The 23,454-nt window shown below is 43.1% G+C and overlaps 1 protein-coding gene across 7 annotated transcripts in view; it reads left to right on the top strand.

Annotated features, from left to right (window-relative positions):
* The window catches only part of DNMT3A (DNA methyltransferase 3 alpha), a 5,166,949-nt gene that overhangs the window by 1,394,375 nt on the left and 3,749,120 nt on the right, over positions 1 to 23,454 (top strand). For all 7 annotated transcript variants that reach the window (XM_044062880.1, XM_044062879.1, XM_044062877.1 and 4 more), the window contains exon 4: positions 3,901 to 4,014. In XM_044062880.1, the coding sequence (XP_043918815.1) occupies positions 3,901 to 4,014 (114 nt within the window). The remainder of the gene's footprint in view (positions 1 to 3,900; positions 4,015 to 23,454) is intronic.

The following is a 23,454-nucleotide window of genomic DNA, read 5'->3' as shown; positions in this document are numbered from 1 at the left end:
ACAGCATAAGAGGAATGTTTGATTTTTGGAAACACAGGGTTGTCATACCCAATTGATATCCATAAACATAAGGCTGTCTACAAAATATCCCAGCCAACAAACTAAAACAATGAGTAATAAGGTCACACAGGAAAACCAATTGGTTAAAAAACACAAAAAGAAAAATCTAGCAAAGCTAGACTTTCCACTGTGTGATACCTTAAACCTCTTGTATCAGAGGCAACATGGGATATATGCAAATTACCCTTTAAGGATCTCTGGTGTTTCAGCTAATGGAATACAGAATGTCCATGACTTTTTTTTTCTTTTACTTTTAAGTCTATTTATGGACAATTTCAGGCCAATAAAGTCAAACCCGTCTAGCTGTGAACATGCATGTTTCTGCCTTCTTCCAAAAGTCAAACATTCCTCTTATGCTGTGCTGATGATGCCATAAGAAGGCATGTTCACATGTGAAGAGAAAAATACTGACCAATATAAATATCATTCATGTCCACAGTTTTAAACTGTAGAATCAGTTTTATTTTAAAGTCCATATTCAGGAATGAAGAAGTAAACTGTGCTAATGGCTGGCATAAACTTTTCACATCAACCTTCTTTAAAATTCAGTATCAAGTCTCAACATACTCAAAGGTAAAATTAGAAAAGGTGTCATTCCCCACGTGTATCACAGCACAAATATCTTTAACTGTAAATGCCAAAAGAGCAACACTAAAGTCCTAACAGCATAACAATCAATAATATTATCTTAAGTGGACAAAATGTGCCACAGGTAATGGATTTGCTTTTATAATGCTCCTAAAAAGTACATCAAAGGTAAATATACTTCAAGGTTGGTTAAACTGGACAATGCACTCGAGCTGCTCCATGTTCAAATCACCATAGGCAAAAGACCAATACCACTTCCTTGCAAGCTTTAGGTCCCCCTCTGTGAACCAAGAAACCCATACCATGTATTTAAACTTATTAAAAACACTAACCATCCAACCCAGTACCATATTCGTGGGTGACTGTAATTACCCCATGAATGGATAAAGGTAACAGTCATCCCTCTGCACAAAGGTGGGCTATCTACAGACCCTGGAAACTACAGGCCCGTAAGTCTCACTAGTCTTATATGTAAAGCCATGGAAAGAATTATCATGGAGATGATCATTAGAGATACAGTAAACCTCCAGACACTGGAACCAACCCAGTTTGGTTTTGTCAAGAGCAGATCATGCCTACTGAACCTGGTGGATGTCTTTGAGAAGGTCACCAAAGCAACAGATGAGGGTAGAATCGTTCACACAGCCCACCTTGACCTGGCCAAGGCATTTGACACAATACTTCACTCAGGCATTGTTGACAGACTCAAGAGTTTAGGCACAAACCTATAGGTCACCCAGTGGATAGTCAACTGGCTCACAGACAGGACCCAGGAAGTTAGAATTGGGGAGTCCACCTCTACAAAGAGGCCAGTCCCAAGTGGAGCCCCTCAGGGATCAGTCCTTGGACTACCCCTTTTTGGCATTTACTTCTCAGAATTCAAGGCCAATGTCAGTGGTCTCTGGCTGACTAAATTTTCAGATGTTTGCAAACTGGGAGTTGTCATTGAATCTCACACTGACACAAACATTCTCCAGGAAGGGCTGACACAGACAAACAACTGGTGTCAGAGCCATGGACTAAAACTAAATGTCAAGGAATGCATCATAGTATCCTTTGCGAAGCCATCCATCCTTGATAACTATCATATTGACAACACACCCCATTGACAACACACCCCATAGAGTTGACCCAGTAGTCAGCAACTTAGGGACACACATAGATAGTAATCTAGTCTTTGACCACCATGTGTCTACACTGGTGAGAAAATCATTCTGTGTTATGCAACTTATAAACAAAGGTATGGCATCCAAATCCAAGGAAGTCATTGTTCCACTGATTTGGTATTCATCAGACCTGTCCTTGAGTACAGTGCCCCCTTTGGTATGTACCTAGCCAGGCATATCCAGCAATTAGAATGTCCACAGATGTTCCTCACTAAATGAATACAGGGTGTAAGTAAAATGTCCTATGCAGACTGCCTCAAGGCCCTACCCCCCCTGTATTCTGTCTCCTACAAGCTTTTGAGGGGAGATCTATGCTTGACATACAGGGCACTGTCAGACTCCACTCTGATGGACCTCCCGCCTAGCCACAAAACAAACAGCACCAGAATTATCCATTTTAAAGAGTTAAACCTTGCCTGTGATATAAATAGGACCTGCTGGAGAGATAGGTATGTATCCCAGCGACTACCATGTCTATGGAACAGGCCTCTCATCCATGTGAAGCAGAGTTCCTCTGTAACCCAATTCAGGAAGTTGGACAATTAGGTGGGAAACCGGAAATTCATCCCTGGTTTGGCACCTATGTCGCTAATGGATAAAGGTAACCTATAAATGGTTCATCTTCCATGCCCATGCTTACACTTCTCAAGGGTATCAGAACTTGTCAGAGATTTGAGATGCATGGCTAGGCTTAAAAAGGCCCTTGTGCTCATTAGCGTAGTAAACACCTATGAATCTATGAATACTGTTTTCTAATATTTTAGGATTTCATGGTTCTCTCTCTCATTATTGTTGCTTTTCAAAGCACTTTACCTCTGAACTTTTCTATGCAGAAAATTGTTTCTTTATTTAAACCACTTTTTCTTAAAGGTATTGGTAGGACATTGTTCTAAAGAAAGCATATAGACTTTTAAATTTGTCTTGAGTTCCATTTTGTGTATTGGGTGCTAAAAGCACTTACCTGTACTCTTTCATACACTCCTTCCATGCCTCAAAGGGATGATATCTTCACTTTTTCAGCCATTTGAGGAATTAGACATTATGCTGAAGTTGTTTTCTTATAAAGACATTGACTAGTGTGGATCACTTGTGTGGCTACAGTCTAGATCTGTGGTTCAGTGCAGTCAGGGCTCCTCTACATTGAACCACAGCCAGGCAACCGCAGTTCAGTTAGTGGCTCCAGTACTGGGGGAGCCAGGATGGGGGAGGAGTGAAGGGAATGGGACACTTATCTGTCCTGGAGGGGCTTGCATATACTCGAGGGCACACTGGGTAGGTGCGTTTTCCCCTGGTGGAGACAGAGAAAACCACCTGCCATGTCTTGGAGGAGGAGTCCCAGCATGAAGAGTACACCACTTGCAGAAGTGAAAGCCATTCTTCACTGTCAGTCCATTGCACGATCCTAGCCATGCACTAATACAAAGTGCATGCAACAAGGTTATGCCTGTGAAAAGAAACTCACAAACCTCCTCTTATGGCTATGTGAATGATGGTACCTCCTAACTGACCCTTGCCATGGTGATGGGATATGAATGTGCTTATTCTCTGGCAGGGCAGATGCCGATCAACAAGCAGCAGGGGCAAAGAGAACAAAAAATTGTTGTATGACAAGAGTAGGGAAATATCGGTATGTGTACCCAGCAGTATTTCACAATGAGGGATGATCGAGAATAAAGAGCAAGACATTGAGCTTGACAGCACAAGTTGAGGATTAATTTGAAGACATATTTTACATGTAAAGGCAGTAACCTTTGCAGTAGATGACCAAAAGAAATGGTTGGTAAAACCAAGTGATTACATTTTTGAATGCATTTAGCAGTTAGGAGAATGAATGTAGAGAAAGAAACCACCAAGTATTGTACAGTAAGTGGTGAAAGTGAAGAGAATACTTGGACCCATTAGACCTTACCCATTGTCTGCTTCTATATTTGTTCTGAAAGTATTCAGAATCTTACATTAACATAAAAATGTAAGATTAAACTGAAGGTCATTAAAGTGGATTGTAGTTGTGCTGATAAGTAACTATGAATAGTTGCCAGGTACTAGGTTTGGTGATTTGAATTGTGAATATTTTTTTCGTTCACAGATGCAGAATGAAGGGGAACATAAGGATGAAAGGAACAAGGAAGAAAAGAAACAAGGCAATGGGACTGTAGTGAAGAAACTGGGAAGACCTGGTCGAAAGCGCAAGCACCCTTTGGTGAGTGTAGATGGCTGCATTCAGAAAGCATACAACAATGTTAACAAACATAACTGAAACTGGAATGTTGATATCAAAAGTAATATTTGTTTTATTCCTTTCTGAAATCTGTGTGTTATAACTTACAACAATGTTATAGTTTGTTATTTAATGCTGATCCCTTGTGTGTTCATTTTGCAGTGTCATTGATTGCATTTTGTAACACGAATGTGCACTGAAGTAGACATAATCCCATGATGTCTTGTTGCTTAGCTCAGCAGTATTTAATGCCCAGCAAATTTTGACAAAAGGTCATTACTGACAATGCAGTTTTTAATTTTTGAATCATTTCTAAACTGACATGGAAAGGATTACTTGTGCAGTCCCTTTTAAAGCACATTTGTTCAACAGTAATAAGTTTTGACTTACTGAATATGCAACTGTGGTAACTGCATTTAACTCTGGATTGATATGCATTTTTTAAAGAAAAAAAAAACAAACAAAAAAAAAAAAAACAAAGGTGGTGGTTGAAGTCATACTGTGTTACACTGGAAATGTGTTTACTAGAAAGGACAGTTACAAAAGAAGACATGTCATTTAAAGGCATTGTTTTGCTCATTTTGTATTTGTTTGGTTTTACCGATCAGATAGATGTACATCATAGTAACGTATGATCACTTAATATTAATATGCTGCTTTCCTTTGCTTGAACTACTTTGGAGGTAGAGAAGTGTAATCAGAAGACATCAGGAACAAAATTAGAGTAAACCGCAGGTATATGTGGTGTTATTTGTTTCTAACCTGGCTTTCTTACAAAGTCTGAATTTCCTGTTCAGGTAATTTGTCACTATACATTCAGAAATACCTTGTGAGAATTGTACATCATTTCAATGCATATGCACCAGATAAACTCAGAAATTATTAATAGCCTGCAGCTGAAAAGCAGAAGGAATATGATTTTATGTAGCATCCATGTTGTGGTACTGTGAATGTATTAATCATTGCATGAAATATATGGCAGGCTTTCTTAAGTAAATCTGGTGTGTGTGTGTGTGTATATATATATATATATATATATATATATATATATATATATATATATATATATATATATATATATATCTTTAGACAAACAGTATAACAGTCTTTCGGCTTTTCCCGGTTAGGGGTCGCCACAGCGGAACTCCGGTCCGCTAATGATTGGCAGTAGATTTGTATGTGCTGGCTTGCCGGGCCTAATGCACAATCTTCAACGAAGGAACGCCCATTCACGCATGTCGACACACAGAAGATGCTCTAACTGAGAATCGAACATGCAATGTCTAAGTGTGAGGCGATAACCCTACCACAGCACCACCACTGCAGTACTTTAGACAAACAGTATAATTTATCTTATTTGCTACTCATCACTTACACAGTACTTTGGTGGTAGTGACTGCATGGGATATTTCATACTTTGGTGGTAGTGACTGCATGGGATATTTCATTGTCAAATTTATTTGTTTCATGGTCCTTGTTAAAATAAATAATTTAAATGAGGTTGGTTCCGATTTTGTGATTTCTTGAAAATGCATTTAATTTAGAGGATTTTTTTTTTTTTTTTTTTTTTTTTTTGAAGAGAGACATACATGTGTACTCAGGCCTTTCTCGTTTTTATAATTTACTACTTATTTCTACATTAAACTAGGAAAGATAATACAGCTGTGTCTCTTGTGAGTCACACACAAGTTTTTTTTCTCAACCCTCCTATCCTGCTGTTGTGTTTTTAAACTCCCCTGTTTCTCTAATTGCCTGCCCCTTATTTTAATTTGACCACATATCTCCTTCTCTCTCTTCTTTCATTGGCTGTTGTAAGCACAAAATGCTAATTTTGTAAAATCACTCCCCTTCAGCTATTTGAATATATTGGCCATCCCACTGTATTCCATCTAGTCAGAATACAAAGTGCCCACCACTTCCAATCTATGTTGCTATTTTAAAATTAGTAGCTCTCCACTTAGCTAAAGCTTAAGTTACCCCCTCTTTCATATCTAACTGCTTCGTGAACACTACAGCTCTTATGATATTAAACCATTTCTCCATCTTCCCTTTAAAATCTGCAACATCTACTCCAAGTCTGCCAGTTACTGCAGAGCCCGTATTCTGCCTCTCATAGGTTCTTAGGTGTGTACTAGGCTAATGGCCCTGGGGCCTTTACAAGCCTAGCCCATAGGATTACACTGGCGTCTTGCAACCTGACTTTAGTTCCCAGTACCTCTGTCGAGTAAAGCCACTGGAGTGATCCCTGGGGTGAATTTTCTATTTCCCATCCACTCATCAAGATCTCTCTTGAAGAGGGCCAGTGAGGTGCTCTACTTGACATGTATGGCAAGTCTATTCCATAGTATGGGCAGTCTCTGGGTTATGAATCTGTTCCCTCCAGCATGTTCTGTTGATTGTGGTAATGAGGTTGAGGTCTCTGGAGCGTGTGGTGCAGAGGGATTGGGATTTCTTTAAATGTAGCATTTCTAACAGAGCTGGGTCGGTCAAGCAGAGATCGCCTCTAAGTAGGCAATATGAGACAGAGAATAGTTGGAGTTTTTTTAGTCTGTCCATATGGGACAAATTAAAGGCCTAGGATCCTCTTTGTGAAGTACTTTTGAGGCTTCTTCAGTTGTTGCAGGTGTTTAGTGAGGTACATGCCAAATGAGACATTGTACTCAATGATTGGCGTAATGAGGGAAAAGTAGAGGGAAACAATGACCTCTTTCTTCCTGGATGCAAAACCCTTAGTAATTAGATGTGCCACATAGAAGGACTTTCTGACCACAGTTGCAATGTGTTGGTCAAAAGAGAGGTTGCTGTCGACCTCTGTTCCCAGATCTCTTATAATGCCTTGTGTATTGAGTGGACTACCTTCATTGTGGTAATTCATGGGAACTGGGTTTTCCCCAAAGGAGATGATGACACATTTTTTTGGCATTGAGCGTAAGGCCATGGTTCTGACACCAGTCGTTGGTCTCTTTCTGTAAGATGTCAACATCACTCGGGGAGTTGATGATAGCTCACAACCTGCAGTAGTGTGCAAACTTTCTCAGTCAGAGTCTCTTCGTGTTGACCTGAACTTCAGAGAAGGAGATACCAAACAGGAGACGACCCAAGACCAAACTCTGTGGGATTCCACTCATGACTGGTCAGCAGTCTGACTTGGAGTCAGCTAGTTTCACACTGTGGGTTCTACCTGTGAGCCAGTTTGCAATCCACCTAGTGATACAGGGGTTGATGCCTAGCTTAGTGAGTTTTTGTATGATTCCTGAGTGGGGAATGGTATCAAAGGCCATGGCCAGATCAAGGTAGGCTGTATGAACTACCTTGTCTTCATCCACACCTCTGGTGACTTAGTCAAAGAAGTCGACCAAGTTGAGCAGGCATGATCTACCCTTCACAAAACCAAACTGTGTGGGGTCCAGAGTTTGGAGATTCCCTATATCCTTGTTTATTAAGTCTATGATGATGCGTTCCATAGCTTTGCATATCAGACTCATCAGGCTAATGGGGCAGTAGTTCCCAGGGTCTGTAGTCGCTCCTCCTTTGTGGAGAGGGATGACTGTAGCAGTGTGCTATTCAGTAAGAACAAAGCCTGAGATGAGGCTGTGATTGAACAGGGCACACAGGTGAGGTGCCAGTTCACTCTGTAGTTCATGTAGTACACAGCTAGGGATATTGTCAGGTCCCATAGAAGCTGTATTCTTGGCCTTTGTGCTGTTTTAACCTGTGCAGCAGTAATACTGGGTGCCTGGGAATCTACTGGTATTGTGACTGGTCCCTTGGGGGGGAGAGGTAAAGTTGGCACTGCATCTGTCGGACAGTATATTGGCCATATCTATTGGCTCGGTATAGGAGTTACCATTACGCAGTAGCTCAGAGCAAACCTGGATATTGCCATGCAGACTCTTTACATAACTATAGAAGGCCTTGTAGTTCTCTTTACTATCTGCTGCAATTCTGTTTTTATAGATAGCTTGAGAGGATTTGTTGAGGGATCTCAACTTTTTGTTGAGGCTGATAAGGGAGTTTTTCCAGTCTTGGGATGTTACCTTATTCCACATCACTTTCCTCCTTCTGTTGTAGAGTTTGTTTATGGCAGGGGGACCACCTGATTGGCTTCCTTTTTTTGGTTCTGTTGGGTATGGTGAGATCCATGCATGTCTGTATGTGTTTGTACAGTGCATTTGCGTATGATTCAGCGGTCATGCAACTGATCTCCATTTGCATGGGTGCCGTGAAGTTAGCACATCTGTTTTTAGGAGCCCAAAGTTAGATTTGGAGAAGTTTTTCATGGTGGTTACCTTTGTGGGGGGGAGTGGGGGTGGGTGGAATGTGGATTTCCAAGGTGATTAGTTTGTGGTTGGATGTAACCAGGGAGGAGTTGACTATTGGTGTAGAGCAATGGTCGCCCGTGTTAGTAATGACCAGGTCAAGGATGTTGCTACCTCTAGTGGAGGTAAGAATGAGCTGGTCCAGAGCATTGGAATTAATGAATTCCAGGAAACGTTGGGCAAGTGTATTGGTACATGAGTAGTTTTCCCAGTTAATGAAGGGGTACTTGAAGTCACCCAGTATGAGAGTGTTAGGTTGGACCCTAATATTCTCCAGGGTGCTTAGGAATGTGGAGTGTGAGTCGTGGGATGTGGTTGGGGACCTATAGCAGACTACGAACTGAATTGCTGTCTTACCCAATGTTAGCTGCGCCTGAAGTATCTCAGATGGGTTATGTTGGGCTACTAGTCTAGAGGTGTGCACATCCTTTATGAATATGGAAACACCACCGCCTTTGGAGCTTGGTGTGGCATGAGCTATAGCCTGGTAGTGCAGAGGTGCTTTCTGCTGCCTTGAACTAGGTCTGTGTTACAGCACAAAAGTCAATGTTCTCCATTTTAAGGAGTGCTTTGAGCAAGTGCATTTTGAGATTTAGCCTTCTAGCATTGAGCAGCATGACCCTCAGATTACATTTGTTTGTAGCTGTTACGGTGGTAATTTGGTCTTTGGTACACTGCCTAAAAAAGGCACTATGGGGTGGCAAGAGCCTTGGCTAGTATCTGGAAGCCCAGGGGTGACAGATGCAGGCCATCTCTGGCAATGCATCGAAGTCTGTCAGTCATGTCATCCCAGGCAGACAGTTACTGGATCCCCTTAGAATGACACCAGAAACTTAGACAATTGTTGAAATCAATAATTTTCTGCTTGTACTGTGGTATCATTCTGGGTGATGGTAGGATGCTGCTCAGGGTTGGGGTCATACCCGCCTGGGCTACATAATCCAAGAGCTCCTCCATGTCTCCTTTCATGTAGTCTGGGAAGGTATGTGTCAGGTCATTCACACCCACATGTACAATGACAGAGTCATATTTGTACCTGTTGTTGAGGGACCTGAGTGCATGCGTTATGTGGCGGATCCTGGCGCCTGACAGGCAGTTTACTGTTACTTTCTCCGTATTCAACCTAGTGAGTATGACATCAGTGTGCCTCACTATCGAGTCACCTATGACTAGTGTGTTGGGCATGCTGTTTTGCCTTTGGGGCTTTGGTTGAGTGGCACGGTGTTTAGAAGAGTTATGTGTCTTGTAATTGGTGTTGCGTTGTGGTGGTTGAGTTTGTTTCTGTCTTTGAGGTCTCTGCTGTTTGAGTAGATTTTTATTGAGAGCCTCCACGAAGGTGGATGTGCGGTTTGTGTTTTTATGTGAAGGCAGTGCTGGTTTGTGTTCTGGATGGCTATGTCTTCCATGTGGTGTGGTGCAAGTGTTGACCTTCTCCTTCTGATCAGCTATTCCGGTCTTGGCTGGAGAGTGCATGGATTCCAATCTGGATATATAAGTAAATCTTCCTCAAGCATGAGTGTTGGGAGGCAAGAGGTTGTCAGTGTACATGAGGCAGTGTTTACATTGCCTCAGGATGCCTAGGTTTACCAAGTTAATTGGAGAATGCACAGGAAACTGACCTTTAGACATGCCTGGAAGGGTGGTCATTAATAATAAGTACTGTAGCTGTTTCCCTGTAGAACATTTAGTGCTGGTAGCACTTTTGTGTGCTACAATAATTGGTACAAGAAGTCTGGTAAAGTGCTAGACTAATAAGCTAGTAAAAGTGCAGTAGAGGAGAGAACTACTAGATCTTGTGGAAAAATTGAAGAGCAGACTTTGGCACCGCTCAGAAGCTTACAAACAGTCCCGGATACAGCAGATCTGCATCTGGACTAGACTAGTTACAGGAAAGGTGGGAAACAAGCGCAAACATGGTCTTTTAAACCAGAAAGTTGAAATAAACTACAATTTCTGGGCCAGAAACCACTCCTCTTGTGGTAAATAGGCTACCTAGTGCTTACCACTCCCACTGATAAGCTAGAAGGCTTCCCTCCAACACAGAAAGGCTTGGTGGGCTCAGAAGCTTGCATACAGTCCTGGATACAGCAAATCTGTATCTGGACTAGACTAGTTACAGGAAAGGCGGCAAAAGTGCAAATGCGGGCTTTTAAACCAGAGAGTTGAAAGAGATAGAAAAACTGCCCAAACGGCCATTATACTACAATTTCTGGGCCAGAAACCACTCCTGTTGTGGTAGGTAGGCTACCTAGTGCTTACCACTCCCACTGATAAGCTAGAAGGCTTCCCTCCAACACAGAAAGGCTTGGTGGGCTCAGAAGCTTACATACAGTCCTGGATACAGCAAATCTGTATCTGGACTAGACTAGTTACAGGAAAGGCGGGAAAAGTTCAAATGCGGGCTTTTAAACCAGAGAGTTGAAAGAGATGGAAAAACTGCCCAAACGGCCATTATACTACAATTTCTAGGTCAGAAACCACTCCTATTGTGGTAGGTAGGCTATCTAGTGCTTACCACTCTCACTAATAAGCTAGAAGGCTTCCCTCCAACACAGGCTTGGGGGGGCTCAGAAGCTTACATATAGTCCTGGATACAGACAGCATATATGTATCTGAACTAGACTAGTTACAGGAAAGGCAGGAAGCAAACTTAGAATTTTCTTTTTTTTTTTTTAGTAAAGTGGAAATGGAGAAAAGAGGAGCAGAAGATCATTCAAGGTTAAGAAACTAAGTGGGTTGGCCTTCTCAAATGTTGTCTCCATATTAGATAGAATGAGCTAATGACTCTAGACTGGGAGTTGAGTCCCAGATCAAATTTACAGTAGGGGCGAGCAACTGCAAAGCCACCAAGTAGATACCAATAGGGAGGGAGGCTGGGAAACTAAATCAGTTATATGATGCACTCCTTGGCAGGAAATCAGAACAAATACAAACAGATGTTTAACAAATGGAGAAAATTCCAGTTAATACCTCACACGCAGTGAAACTAGCTAGAAAAGATTTACAAACAGGGTGACAGTGAAAACCTTATTTATCAGGCCCTGTGAGGCAGAAAATTTTAATACAACCATGCAGATTAGTTTATAGCTATAAAATACAGTAAAAAGTATGCAGCAGACAATAAAAGTGCTATAAATAACTAATAAAAATAAGCAGAAAACAGGATACTTAATGTTATATATCACAGATCAAAATTTTGCTCAGTGCCCTTCCTCCGATTAGCTCTGTGTGAAATGGAAGAAACACTCACAAGGTAACTTCTTAAGTAACAGAAAGATGAAACCTGAAACAACTTTAAAAAAAGCTCGAAAGACCCAATGAGGTGCTTACTTCAAGCCGTAGTCCAGGTAACCCCAATCGGCCAGTGACCATAAACACTTCACTCTCACTGAAATGCAAAATAGCTTTTGCTAATCTAAGATGGCCTGGAACATGTGCTCAGGCACACAGCCTCTGCAAACAAACAACTAGGCCCAGAACACAAGCCTGAACATGGACAATGGTACAGCTACTACCTACATTACTTAGGTAGAAAAAAAAATACAGAAATGTTTATCTCAGTAGTCATCTTGGGAGTAGTGCTTCTATTTTGCTCCTGGTGAGTGAATGAGCATAGGGACATCATTTCCTGAAGACTGCTGATCATCGAAACGCCTAATAACTGTTTCATCAGCGTCAGTTTGGAGTTTGTGCTTATATTTTGATCCTGGTGCAAGAGGGAGCAGAGCACATTCACTCCTGACTGTTTCTGATTGGCTAGTGAGTGTCTATGTTTGACCATCCTGATTGGTCTGGTTGCTATTCAAGGCATCTATCAGGAAAAGGCTACAACAAGCCTACAGACCCTTGCATTATCTGGGACAAGACTGTGGATCACCAAACAGCCCGCTTCTCATCTTGGGATTAGTAACACTGTTTTTTGCTTCTGGTGAGAGAAGAAACAAAGGGGCATTATATCCCAGCAGAGTGAAGCTGTGTTGAGAGCAGTACAAGTAGTAGTCAGGCAGGCAGTGGCCATTTAGGTGACTCCCCTCTTTTCATAATTCTTGACAAGCTAATTCTTTCTTTTCAGTAAGTACTGCTTGATTACCTTATGTCTAACCTAACTTCAGAATATCTGTCTAAATACTTCATCCATAAATCATCGGGGACTACTTATTCATTTCCGCTGAAATGCTTGGCAGTGCCCTTTACATACACACAGACACCTTGGGTTGACATTTTTCCTGTAGAAATACATAAACAAAATTGACAAAATCACCATGGCTAAAGGAAAAACTTTAATATAAGAACATAGTAAGCACTTTCGCGGCCTAGCAGCCACTTCTTCAGACTCAAGTAATAGCAGCATTTTTCTCTCTATTTAAAAGCAGTCAATTAGTTAAATTTATTAAGAACACCATCCTCTTAAAGACACACAGACCAATGCAGTGCTAACACACTATCAGCACTTAGTAAAAATTTTACAATGTTATCTCTCACAATTTCCAACACAAAAAGCTTACAACGGTGTGAGAGATAACATTAGAGGGGGGTGATATTAGGAATAAGTCTGAGCTGACCGAATTACGTTGGATTACGTTTTTTAATGCAGTAAAGACACCAGGAATAAATGACATGGTATCTATTAAACCATTGTTGCGTGCACAGGCACTCCCCCATTGATGTTTTTTTATATATTTTTGTGTGTATATTTTTATGTATGAAAAAGTTTTGAGATGTGTTGTTTTAAGCTGTTGTATTTCCTTTGTAAAATTTTTACTAAGTGCTGCTATTGTGTTAGCATTGCATTGGCCTGTGTGTCTTTAAGAGGATGGAGTTCTTAATTAAACTAACTGACTGCTTTTAAGTAGAGAGAAGAATGCTGCTGTTACTTGAGTCTGAAGAAGCGGCTACTAGGCTGCGAAAGGACTTACTCGGTTCTTATATTAAAGTTTTAAAGTTTTTTCTTTAGCCGTGGTGATTCTGTTCAGTTTTTTATTTTATGTATTTGTGCTTCTGTACCATTTGACAGAATCGTTTCCAGGATCCGTTTTTTATCTACATTGCTTGATTTTTCCTGTAAAAGCACCATTGAAATTCCACCAATACCCAGTTGCACACAGCAAAACTAGGTTGTAGTGACAAACAGTGCCCCAGAGTTGCAAACTGGCAACTCCTGACATTACTTCATATTCTCACTCAAACAGTCTAATCAATAAAAAAAAAATGGTGCGTTACCATGGATATGGACTTTCCCACTATTTCCGTTACCAGCTTAGTGAATATGGGTATCCTGAGGCAATGCAGAAATTGCCTCATGTTTACTGACAACCAGTTAATTCTCAAACAAACTGATATGGTATGTGAGAGATGTATTAACACAATGTCACTGGAGGCAAAACTCTGACATAAAAGCACTCCTAATGTCAATAAGGTTGTCAGTAGTACACACGCTGTACCTATTATACACAATTCAAAGCAGACACATAGACCCACATATGCTGAAGCACTTCATTGTAACCTTCCTATACCCTAAAGACCTCCTAGATGAAGTACACATAATAAATACCCTCAGCAGCCCCGAATGCATTCTTTCAGAACAACACCCACATCAACACATGCAGCTACATCTTCTAGAGTCTCTACTTCTAAGCCCATAAGGCAAGCCACCATACAGTCCAAAATTCTGGTTATTGGAGACTCCATTGAGAGACACACTGAAGTCCCTCTTACCAGCCTGAGTAAGGAGAAAGTCATGGTCAGTTGCTTATCAGGGGTCAGGATCTACCACATTACACACACAAACTCAGGTCATTGGACCACAGGCACTAGTATGACACAGTCATAGTCTATGTTGGTGTAAATGACCTGAGACGTATCTCCTTAGACTATATGAAGAGAGACATCATGGAGCTCTAATAATATGTGTTCCTGGCTGGTATGATCCTAGCATTGAGCAGCATTGTATCTTCTCCAAGGATGATGCCATAATATGAACAAAAAATGATTTTAATAATTGGCTTAGTTTCTTGTGTCATTCTGGGGGGGGGGTGCAATATATGTCAGCATGGAAGGAGATGGCCATTAGCTCCACATTGCTTTGCTAGGGGTGGTCTGCACCTCTCCTCTCTAGGCTTTCAAATATTAGCTAAAACATTGTCCTCCCCAATGGTACTTTTTTTAGGCAATGCCAAATTGAAAGTACTTCTGACATAGCAAATCAAAACCAAGAAAAACTAAAGGTGTTACTGCTCAGTGCTAGAAGTCTAAACAAAAAAACTCCACTCCCTAGAAGCTCAGTTCATCCCTAGAGGATGCTGGCATCTGTGCAGTCACTGAGACATGGTTTAAAGCAGCTGAAAGCACACCAACAGTATAAAGTTATAATGCCTTCCACACATTTAGACCAGCTACTACAAAGGCAGAGACTAAAGGTGAAGATGTCTCAATTTACAACAGAAATTGATATACCTCAGGTCAAACAGAGCAATGCACTTGAGCTTCTGCATGTTCAAATCACCATAGAGAAAATCAGTGTGGCAAACTCTGCACATGTCCAGAATATATATTTATTGTGTTGTCAATAAATTAGATGTAAAAGTCATATATATTCCACCAGTTTTCCCCTCACTACAAGCATAACATAACCAGAAACTTATTGTGCTAAGGGAGACATTGCTGTACAGTAAGATTCAGTAGTGAGTGGATGGGACACCATAAATTCTTACCGGGGATTGAGCCCACAATACTCCTGGACATGGGCAGTCATCACTAAATGCTATCTTGGGTATTGACTAGCATTTCTATGTTATTACATTGTGATGAAATGGCTAGGGTTAAAATGACCTCTGGATTAATAGCCTAGTAATCTTCTATGATCCTATGTGAGATGCATTGAAATACCAAAGTGCAAAATGGCAGTCTCTTGCATTGTATTCTTAACTTACCTAGAATTACCTGAATGCTCCATGAAAAACTGTCCAAGGGAGAATGGCATATAGCCATTTAAATATAAGAACCAAATATTAAGGTTCATAGGCATTTATCTTTCAGAGTTTAGCACATTTCATTGTACTGCATTTCTATATGGACTTCTTAGGGCTAGGAATGCAGCATATATTTATAGTGTTTCTTTAATGCGTTGTCATTACATCAGAAGTAACAATTATACATTTTTTTTCCAAAATAGTAACTTGTTTTGTCAGTGGAAGTAAATCATGACCAGAACACTTTGTACCAACCTGGACAGTGTGGTGGGGATCAAATTTAGCATTTAGCTTTAGTGAAAACCTTTAGGGGACATGGCAATTTTAGGTGTATTCTGAATCTGTGAATCAAAGGAAAACTCCTTGAAAGTTTTGTCATCAAGTCTCAAAGCAGGATTGCAATACTAAATGTTAAGTTGTCAATCTCGCCTTCATTCTTGCTGGATGGGTTCGGAGCCGATCCTCGGCTCCGACTCGGCACTTGCTTTAGCTTAGGAACTCCTTTTACCAGCTCGAGGCAACCCTATATCCCATGATGCAAGGCGGAACTACCTCAGATCTCGTTTGCCGCTTAGCGAAAGAGGTCTCCTTTACCAGCCGAGGTAAGTGAATTTCTTGTTAAAGAAAGAGAAGCTTAGTTAGGGTTTTATTTTCCCCTTTTATTCATAGTATAGTCTGTAGTGAATTACAGCCCACCCTATTCCCTTGTTTTTCAACCTTTTATAACCTTTTTAAACCTTTAGTGTAAAGTTTTTAGTTAGGCCTAAAACCCCAGTTGTTAATCCCTTCCTGTGTGTTGTGTGTAGGGGATTAATTTTGTGTGTTTGTTGGGGTTTGTGTGTGTTTCTTCCTCCTAGGATATATCTAGGGAAGGCAAGGTCTCAGGCTTCAAGAAGTGTGACTCGTGCTGTCAGAAAATGTCTCTGACAGACGGTCACACTTCTTGTGTTTATTGCCTGGGGCCTTTGCACCTGCAGGACTCCTGTGCTTTGTGTCACTCCTTTAGCCAGAGAGTCCTGCAGGAAAGGAGGAATAAGCTTATCCTCCGTGGCTTACTTAAGCCAGAAGGTTCTCCCTCTAAAGCAGGGTCTGGGAAACCTTCTAAGCCACCGAAGGCTCAGGCTTCAGTTTCTAAGCCTCCTCCGGTGGCTCCGGCTTCGTCGGAGCCGAGATCGGCTCCGGCTGGAACCGATGTATCTGCCTCGAAAGTAGTGGGTTCGGTGCCGGCTGGTTCCGATACCTTATCTACTGTAGCCTTGTCGGCTCCGGCTGGAGCCGACACTTTATCCAGCATCGGAGCCGAGAAACCTTCGGCTCCCTCTGGAGTTCAGGGGACTTCGGCTCCGATGGCTCCGTCCCGAAAGAGATCTCGGTCCCCTTCGTTACTGAGTATCCACTCGGCTCCGGGGTCTCCTCTTTTGTCAGAGCGGAGCCATCGGAGCCGATCTTCGAGATCTTCCAGGCTGTCTGACCACGACTTGGAGAGGGTGGTAAGCAGGCTGTTGAAGTCTCAGGCACTGGCCCAAATGCTCCATAGCCCGTCTCAACAGACTTCGGCTATAGCCTCACCCCTTGAACTTCCTCCTCCGACTCCACATCGGAGTTCGGAGCCGGAGCTTCTCGGGACAGCGACTGTTTCGGTGCCGGAGCCGATACATCCTTCGGCTCCGTCATCCTCGGCTCTGATCTCCTCCTTGAGACCTTCCTTGGAGGGATCCGGTCATCGGGTTTCCCTTGTCGGTTCCGAGGGGGCTAGTGGCATCGGACCCTTGTCCGACCCCGCTCTCCCTCTCGGGGCTTCGGCTTTGGTAAGCTCGGCGCCGACATCGGCCTCGGAGCCTTCCCTCTCAGTGGAGCCGGGTATTCCTGTTTCCTCGGAGCGGGGATATTCCGGCCTCCCGGGGAGGGGAGCCTTTGAGGTGATGAGGAGTGTCCTGGCCTCTGAGCCTGGTCAACGGTCCATCCCTCTAGCTCCTCCCTCATCAGTGCCTGCAGACGCCTCTTGCCAGCCTCTTGCTCTCAGGCCCAGGGATCCATCGCCCCAGGTTTCCCCATTGGGAATTTCCTCCTCTTCCGAGGTTTCTCCTGATCCTGCAGGGAACCCCCTCGGAAGAGGACGTGTAAGAGGAAACACACAGACTCCCCTGAGTCTACTACATCTGATACCGACTTAGATGAGTCGGAGGGTTCCCCACGGTCCCCTCTGAGGATGTCTCCTTTTCAGACATCCTTGAGCTCCTCAAACAGAGGGGAATTGGCCTCCATTGACCCCTCCGAGGATGAGTCGGTATACCTGGAGGCTTTTGGATCCCGACCCTCCACCTCCTGGGTGTCTCCGCCTTTCGACCCACTGATGCAGGTAGTGGCTCGGCAGAAGTGTGGGGCTCCAGATTCTGTGGAACCTGTCCCCAGGAGACCATCCAAATTCATCACGGCCCCTTCGGACAAACAGTTCCTTTCCAAGGGTGTCTCTGTGGATGCTATGGTGGTGGCGGCGGCCACTAAGAAGGAACTGGCGGATCCTTCAGTACCTGTCCATCCTCCTAACAAGGATTCTAGGACCATGGACAGGTATGGAAAGCGGATGTTTTCTTCAGCGACTTTTGCTATGCGTTCGCTGAATTATCTTTGTCACTTCACCAGGCTTCAACGAGATATTCTCAAGGAACTGGGTGAAGTAGTCCAGGATCCTTCTGCTGCTGGGGCTCAGGAAAAGATTACCTCGCAGCTTGCAATCCTGAATTCCATATCTAACTCCTCCATGCGGCTCATATCCTATGCGGCCGATGGAGCGAGCAGGGCCGCAGGCACAGGAGTTGCTCTTAGACGCCAAGCCTGGATGCGGCTTTGTAATTTTGCGGACCCCTTTAAGGCGTCCTTCACTAATACCCCCTTTGATGGTTCGGCTTTGTTCGGACCTCAGGTGAAGGATACCTTGACCAGGTGTGAGCAGGACGGTAAAACTCTTTCTGCCGTTGGAGTCCAGTTTTCCACTCCTTCTAGACCATATCCCAAGGGTCAGAAGGGGGGAAGATGTGGTTCCATAAAGCCCAAGGAGCTACACCGGACGCACGTGGTCAGTTTACCCCAGAGGCAGAGGGGTAACAATAATAGACGCTGCCCTAGAGGCAGGGGGGGTCCTCAGAACCAGGGCAACAGGGAGTCTCTTCCTGAGAAGCCCTTTCAGCATCCCTGAGGTGTTGCCCGACTGTCCACCCTTGGAGGCAGTCGGGGGAAGGGTTTCGCTGTACCCAGTAGGCGGGCAATGCCTATCTCAAGAGATGTGGGTACAGGCGATCATATCCGAGGGTTACAAAATCCCCTTCGAAAGGTTTCCCGTACCTCTACAATCCCTTCCAGACATCTCGCACGGTCAAAGGGATTTGGCAGAACAGGAGGTTTCAAAGCTCCTAGAAAAAAGAGCCGTCCAGACTGTGCCAGCAGACCAGGTAGGATCCGGCGTCTACTCGAGATTCTTTTTGGTCCCCAAAAGGACTGGAGATTGGAGACCAATATTAGACCTGAGCAATCTAAACAGATTTGTCAAAAAGGCAAGATTCCGGATGGTCATGCTTCAGTCCATTCTGCCCTTTTTGGGCAAGGACAACTGGATGTGCTCTATAGACCTTCAGGATGCATACTATCACATAAAGATTCACAGACGCTCCAGAAGGTTTCTCCGCTTTCGGCTAGGGACCAGTCATTACCAATTCAGAGCACTGCCCTTTGGCCTCACTTCAGCCCCCAGAGTGTTTACCAAATGCATGGCAGTGGTCACAGCTCATCTGAGACGTCAAGGATTCCAGGTGTTTCCCTACTTGGACGACTGGCTCCTCTCCGCCACCACCAAGTGTCAGCTTCTTCAGTCCAGAGACTACACTCTACAGCTTTGCAAGAGTTTGGGAATTTCAGTAAATTTCGAAAAATCTTCTCTGCTGCCTTGCCAATCTATCACCTTTATAGGCGCAGAATTAAACACCGTCAAAATGTTAGCCAGACTAACAGATCAAAGAATTCTGGACATCCAAAAATTCGTTCGGCTTCTATTGCAAAGCAACAAGATCAAAGCCAGATTTATCCTGAAGGTTCTAGGTCTTATGGCTGCGGCCATTGTTCTTCTACCACTGGCTCGCTTCCACATGCGTCTTCTGCAGTGGATGCTATTCACGCAGTGGTCGTACCACAGTCTCCCGATGAGGCACGAAATCTTGGTCACACAGTAGAGCTCATCTGAACTGGTGGATATCTTCCCCTCTTCTTCATCAGGGCCGACCCTTTATTCCCCCTCCTCCAGTTGCCACAGTCTCTACGGATGCCTCTCTGATCGGGTGGGGGGGGGCATTATCAGGGCAGGATGGTCCACGGGACGTGGCAACCCATAGAATACCATCTGCACATAAATGTCCTGGAGATGAGAGCAGTGCTTTTAACATTGCAAGCCCTCAACGACTTTCTTCCCACGGGGACTATTGCAGTACAAACGGACAACATGTCCGTGGTCTGGTACATCAACAAACAGGGCGGGACCAGGTCCTATCCGTTATGTCGAGAAGCTCTCAGACTTTGGCAATGGGCGATCTCTTCTCAGTGGTTTCTGATAGCAACGCACATCCCCGGCAGGTCCAACCTATTAGCGGACAGGCTGAGCAGATCCATTCTGATGCCTCACGAGTGGTCTCTCAATCAATCTGTAGTGGATCAGATTTTTTCTGAAGTGGGGCACTCCTTGTTGCGATCTTTTGCTACTCCTCAAAACAACAAGTGCCCGATTTTTCACTCTCTTTCCCTTCCAGGCCAACCCCTGAGAGACTCTCTAACCCAGGATTGGCCCCGGGACTTCTGCACGCTTTTCCTCCCTTTCCCTTGATTCCACAAGTCATTCAGAAAGCCACCGTTTGAGAGCCAAGTTGATCCTCATTGCCCCATATTGGCCTCGACAAATTTGGTTTCTGTCTCTGCATCGTCACCTTCTGGTGCAGCCCTGGCATCTGGACCCAGTTCCGGATCTCTTGATCCACCAGTCGGGTCAGCAGCACCGGGCCATTCATTCTCTCAACCTCACTGCTTGGTTGCTCCACTTCCTACCCTAGCCAGGCTACCGATGATTTCGGACTCAGTCAGAGACATTTTAGTGTCTTCTTTGAAGTCGTCCACTAGGACTGTTTATGCTAGCAAGTGGCGGCGTTTTCTATTTGGGCAAATTCCAGAAATATTGATCCCTTTACTGCTCCTGTACATTCGGTTTTAGATTTCCTGGCGGAGGTTTTTCATTCAGGATCCTCGTCATCTACAGTCAAAGTACAACTGGCTGCTATTTCCAAGTATCATGTTGGCTTGCATGACAATAACATTATGTCTCATAGATTATGCAAGGCCTTTCTGAGAGGAGTTTTTCTCCTAAAACCACCTATAAAGCATCCTCCTCCACAATGGGATCTAAACTTAATGTTGGCATCCTTGATACTTCCTCCCTTCGAACCGTCTGCTTCATGTTCTTTGAAGTTGTTGACCTGGAAAACTATATTTTTACTGGCTGTCACTTCTGCAAGAAGGGTTTCCGAGATTCAAGCTCTCTGCATTTGTTCCCCTTATTTGGTCTTTCATAAGGACAGGGTATCATTAAGAACTAACCCTTCCTTTCTCCCCAAAGTCGTATCTCAAACCAACATTAACCAATCTATAGACCTACCAGTCTTTTTCCCAAACTATTCTGACAGAGCTGAACAGAAACTGCATTTTTTGGATGTCCATCGTCAGCTCAGGTACTATTTGCATAGAACTAAACAATTCAGAAAATCGGACCAATTATTTGTCTCCTATGCAGAAAACAGGATAGGTCTTCCAGTTTCTAAAGTGACCTTATCCAGATGGTTGACTTCCACTATTTCCTATGTGTACTCTCTCAGAGGCAAGCAGCTATCTTCTAAGCCAAAAGCACACTCAACCAGGAGTCTATCCACTTCTGCAGCTTTTCAGGATAGACTACCCATTGATACCGTTTGTGCAGCAGCTACTTGGGCTACGCCTCATACCTTTGTCTCTCATTACAAGTTGGACTTGGCCTCCAGAGATAGGGCCAGTTTTGGTTCCACAGTTCTCAAGAGTCTGTTCCATTGAGCCACCCGGGATACAGGTGCTAGGGACGGTCCCATCCAGCAAGAATGAAGGCGAGATTGACAACTTAACATTTAGAAGTTATGTACCTACCATAACGTTCCATGTTAGTTGTCTTCTCGCCTTCTTTCTTCCCCTCCCTCCTTCCCCCTGGCCTGGACAGATCTTGAAGAGTTCCTATTAGGTTGTTTCCTCCTGAGCCTTCATATGAGGACTTCTATTAGGAACTTGTGTTCCTAATTATGTTAGGATAGTCTTTAGCAGGGTAGGTTAGCTACCAAACGAGATCTGAGGTAGTTCCGCCTTGCATCATGGGATATAGGGTTGCCTCGAGCTGGTAAAAGGAGTTCCTAAGCTAAAGCAAGTGCCGAGTCGGAGCCGAGGATCGGCTCCGAACCCATCCAGCAAGAAAGAAGGAGAGAGAAGACAACTAACATGGAACGTTATGGTAGGTACATAACTTCTAATTTTTAGACATTGGTATGCACAGTCTCTTCACAGTTGTAGACCAGTATGTTGCTTTACACTACGTTTCCTTTACAGCTGACTATATGACCTCCTTTTAGGATTGAGTCTTCAGCTTATGCCGAGAATGCATTTTACTGATTTATCAACACTTAAGAAATGCGTGTATTTTACAAAGCAGCATTTCTGTCTTTGCAGATATGTTGTGGACAAAACTCCCGGTGCTGAAGAAAACGATATGCTGCAGTAAAATTCAGTACTGAACCATACTGAAATCACTATTGCCAGAATGTCAAGTCATTAAGTGCATTATGTGCCTGAAAGTTGAAAAATTGATCTTTTGGTGGTTGGTATAATGGTTAAGAGTTTACCTGACAGTCACAAATTACAGGGTTTGAGTCTTACCTTTGAAGAGGAAATTGACTAGGCTTAAAGTGTCCCCCACGGGCAGCTAGCCTAGTATTTACCCATGAAAATTTTGTCAAGAGCTCTAATCATGCTGTGATGAGATGTGTGTTAGATATAGCTATGCACAGTATTCTCACTGTCACACATTGGCATGGCACATTGTTCACTATATTTGCTTTTCAGTATACTTCTCAGAGTGGGAAATGCAGCATATATCCAGACTCTATCTTTATTGTGTAGCGATTACAGCAGAAGTAAACAATCATGTATAACCAAACAAACACAATTTTGTCAGTTCAGTTGTGGCATGACCGGAACTCCATGTGTAGGGGGCGGGTGTCAATGTGCAACAGTTAGACTGAGCAGTAAGAGCACTGATCTAAATGGAAATTCCTAAGGGTAGCACGATAGTCTCCGATAATTTGTCTACCTGAGTTTACTAATTTAATTTCTTGACTTTTGTGTTAAGAAATCTCAGTGACATTGACAATTTGACCTTTTATATGTAGGTAACAAATGTAGGATTTCATAGCCATTTCTCTATTATGCTTTGGCATGTTGCATCATATCCTTTTCGCTTCACACTTTCTGGCCGTCCCTTTGCCCCTCCTTCAGTTACTGGTCCTATCAGCATCTCTTTCTACTCCTGGTTTTTTTACGACTCAGGGCTGGGGTTGGTACGAATCATGTGGTGATGAATGTCACACCTCTAGTAGCTTACATATATCTTGCATTCCAGAGCATGTTCTGAAAAATAAACTTAAAAAACATAAGATAAACACATTTAAATATTTCGTGAACAATAAAAGCCATTAAAACTGTGCAAATAATGTCATCGGTAAGGAGTATTCTTTACAGCGATAATAGTTGGTGCAGTCAGTCTTTTCCATAAATAATGTAATATATTATATTGGTTACACAAACTCCAAATTTTATTTTTGTAAACTTTCACAAACAAGTTTTCATATATTGAGAACTGTACAACCTAGACATATATTGTTAGAACATTTTGTTATTCAGACATAAGCTTTCACATGACTCATTACTCTTTTTATGATGGTTAAACCATCCTCCTAATGTTTTCCCACATCTAAATGAAAATAAACATTTGGCAGGTAAAATATTACTCAAATCATCATCTAAAAATA

The sequence above is a fragment of the Protopterus annectens genome, chromosome 2.part1, assembly GCF_019279795.1.
Source record: "Protopterus annectens isolate FY-2018-M chromosome 2.part1, PAN1.0, whole genome shotgun sequence".
In the NCBI taxonomy this organism is placed as follows: Eukaryota; Metazoa; Chordata; order Ceratodontiformes; family Protopteridae; genus Protopterus; species Protopterus annectens.
The sequence above is the reverse complement of the archived record's forward strand: the minus strand, read 5'-3'. Positions and strand labels throughout refer to the sequence as shown.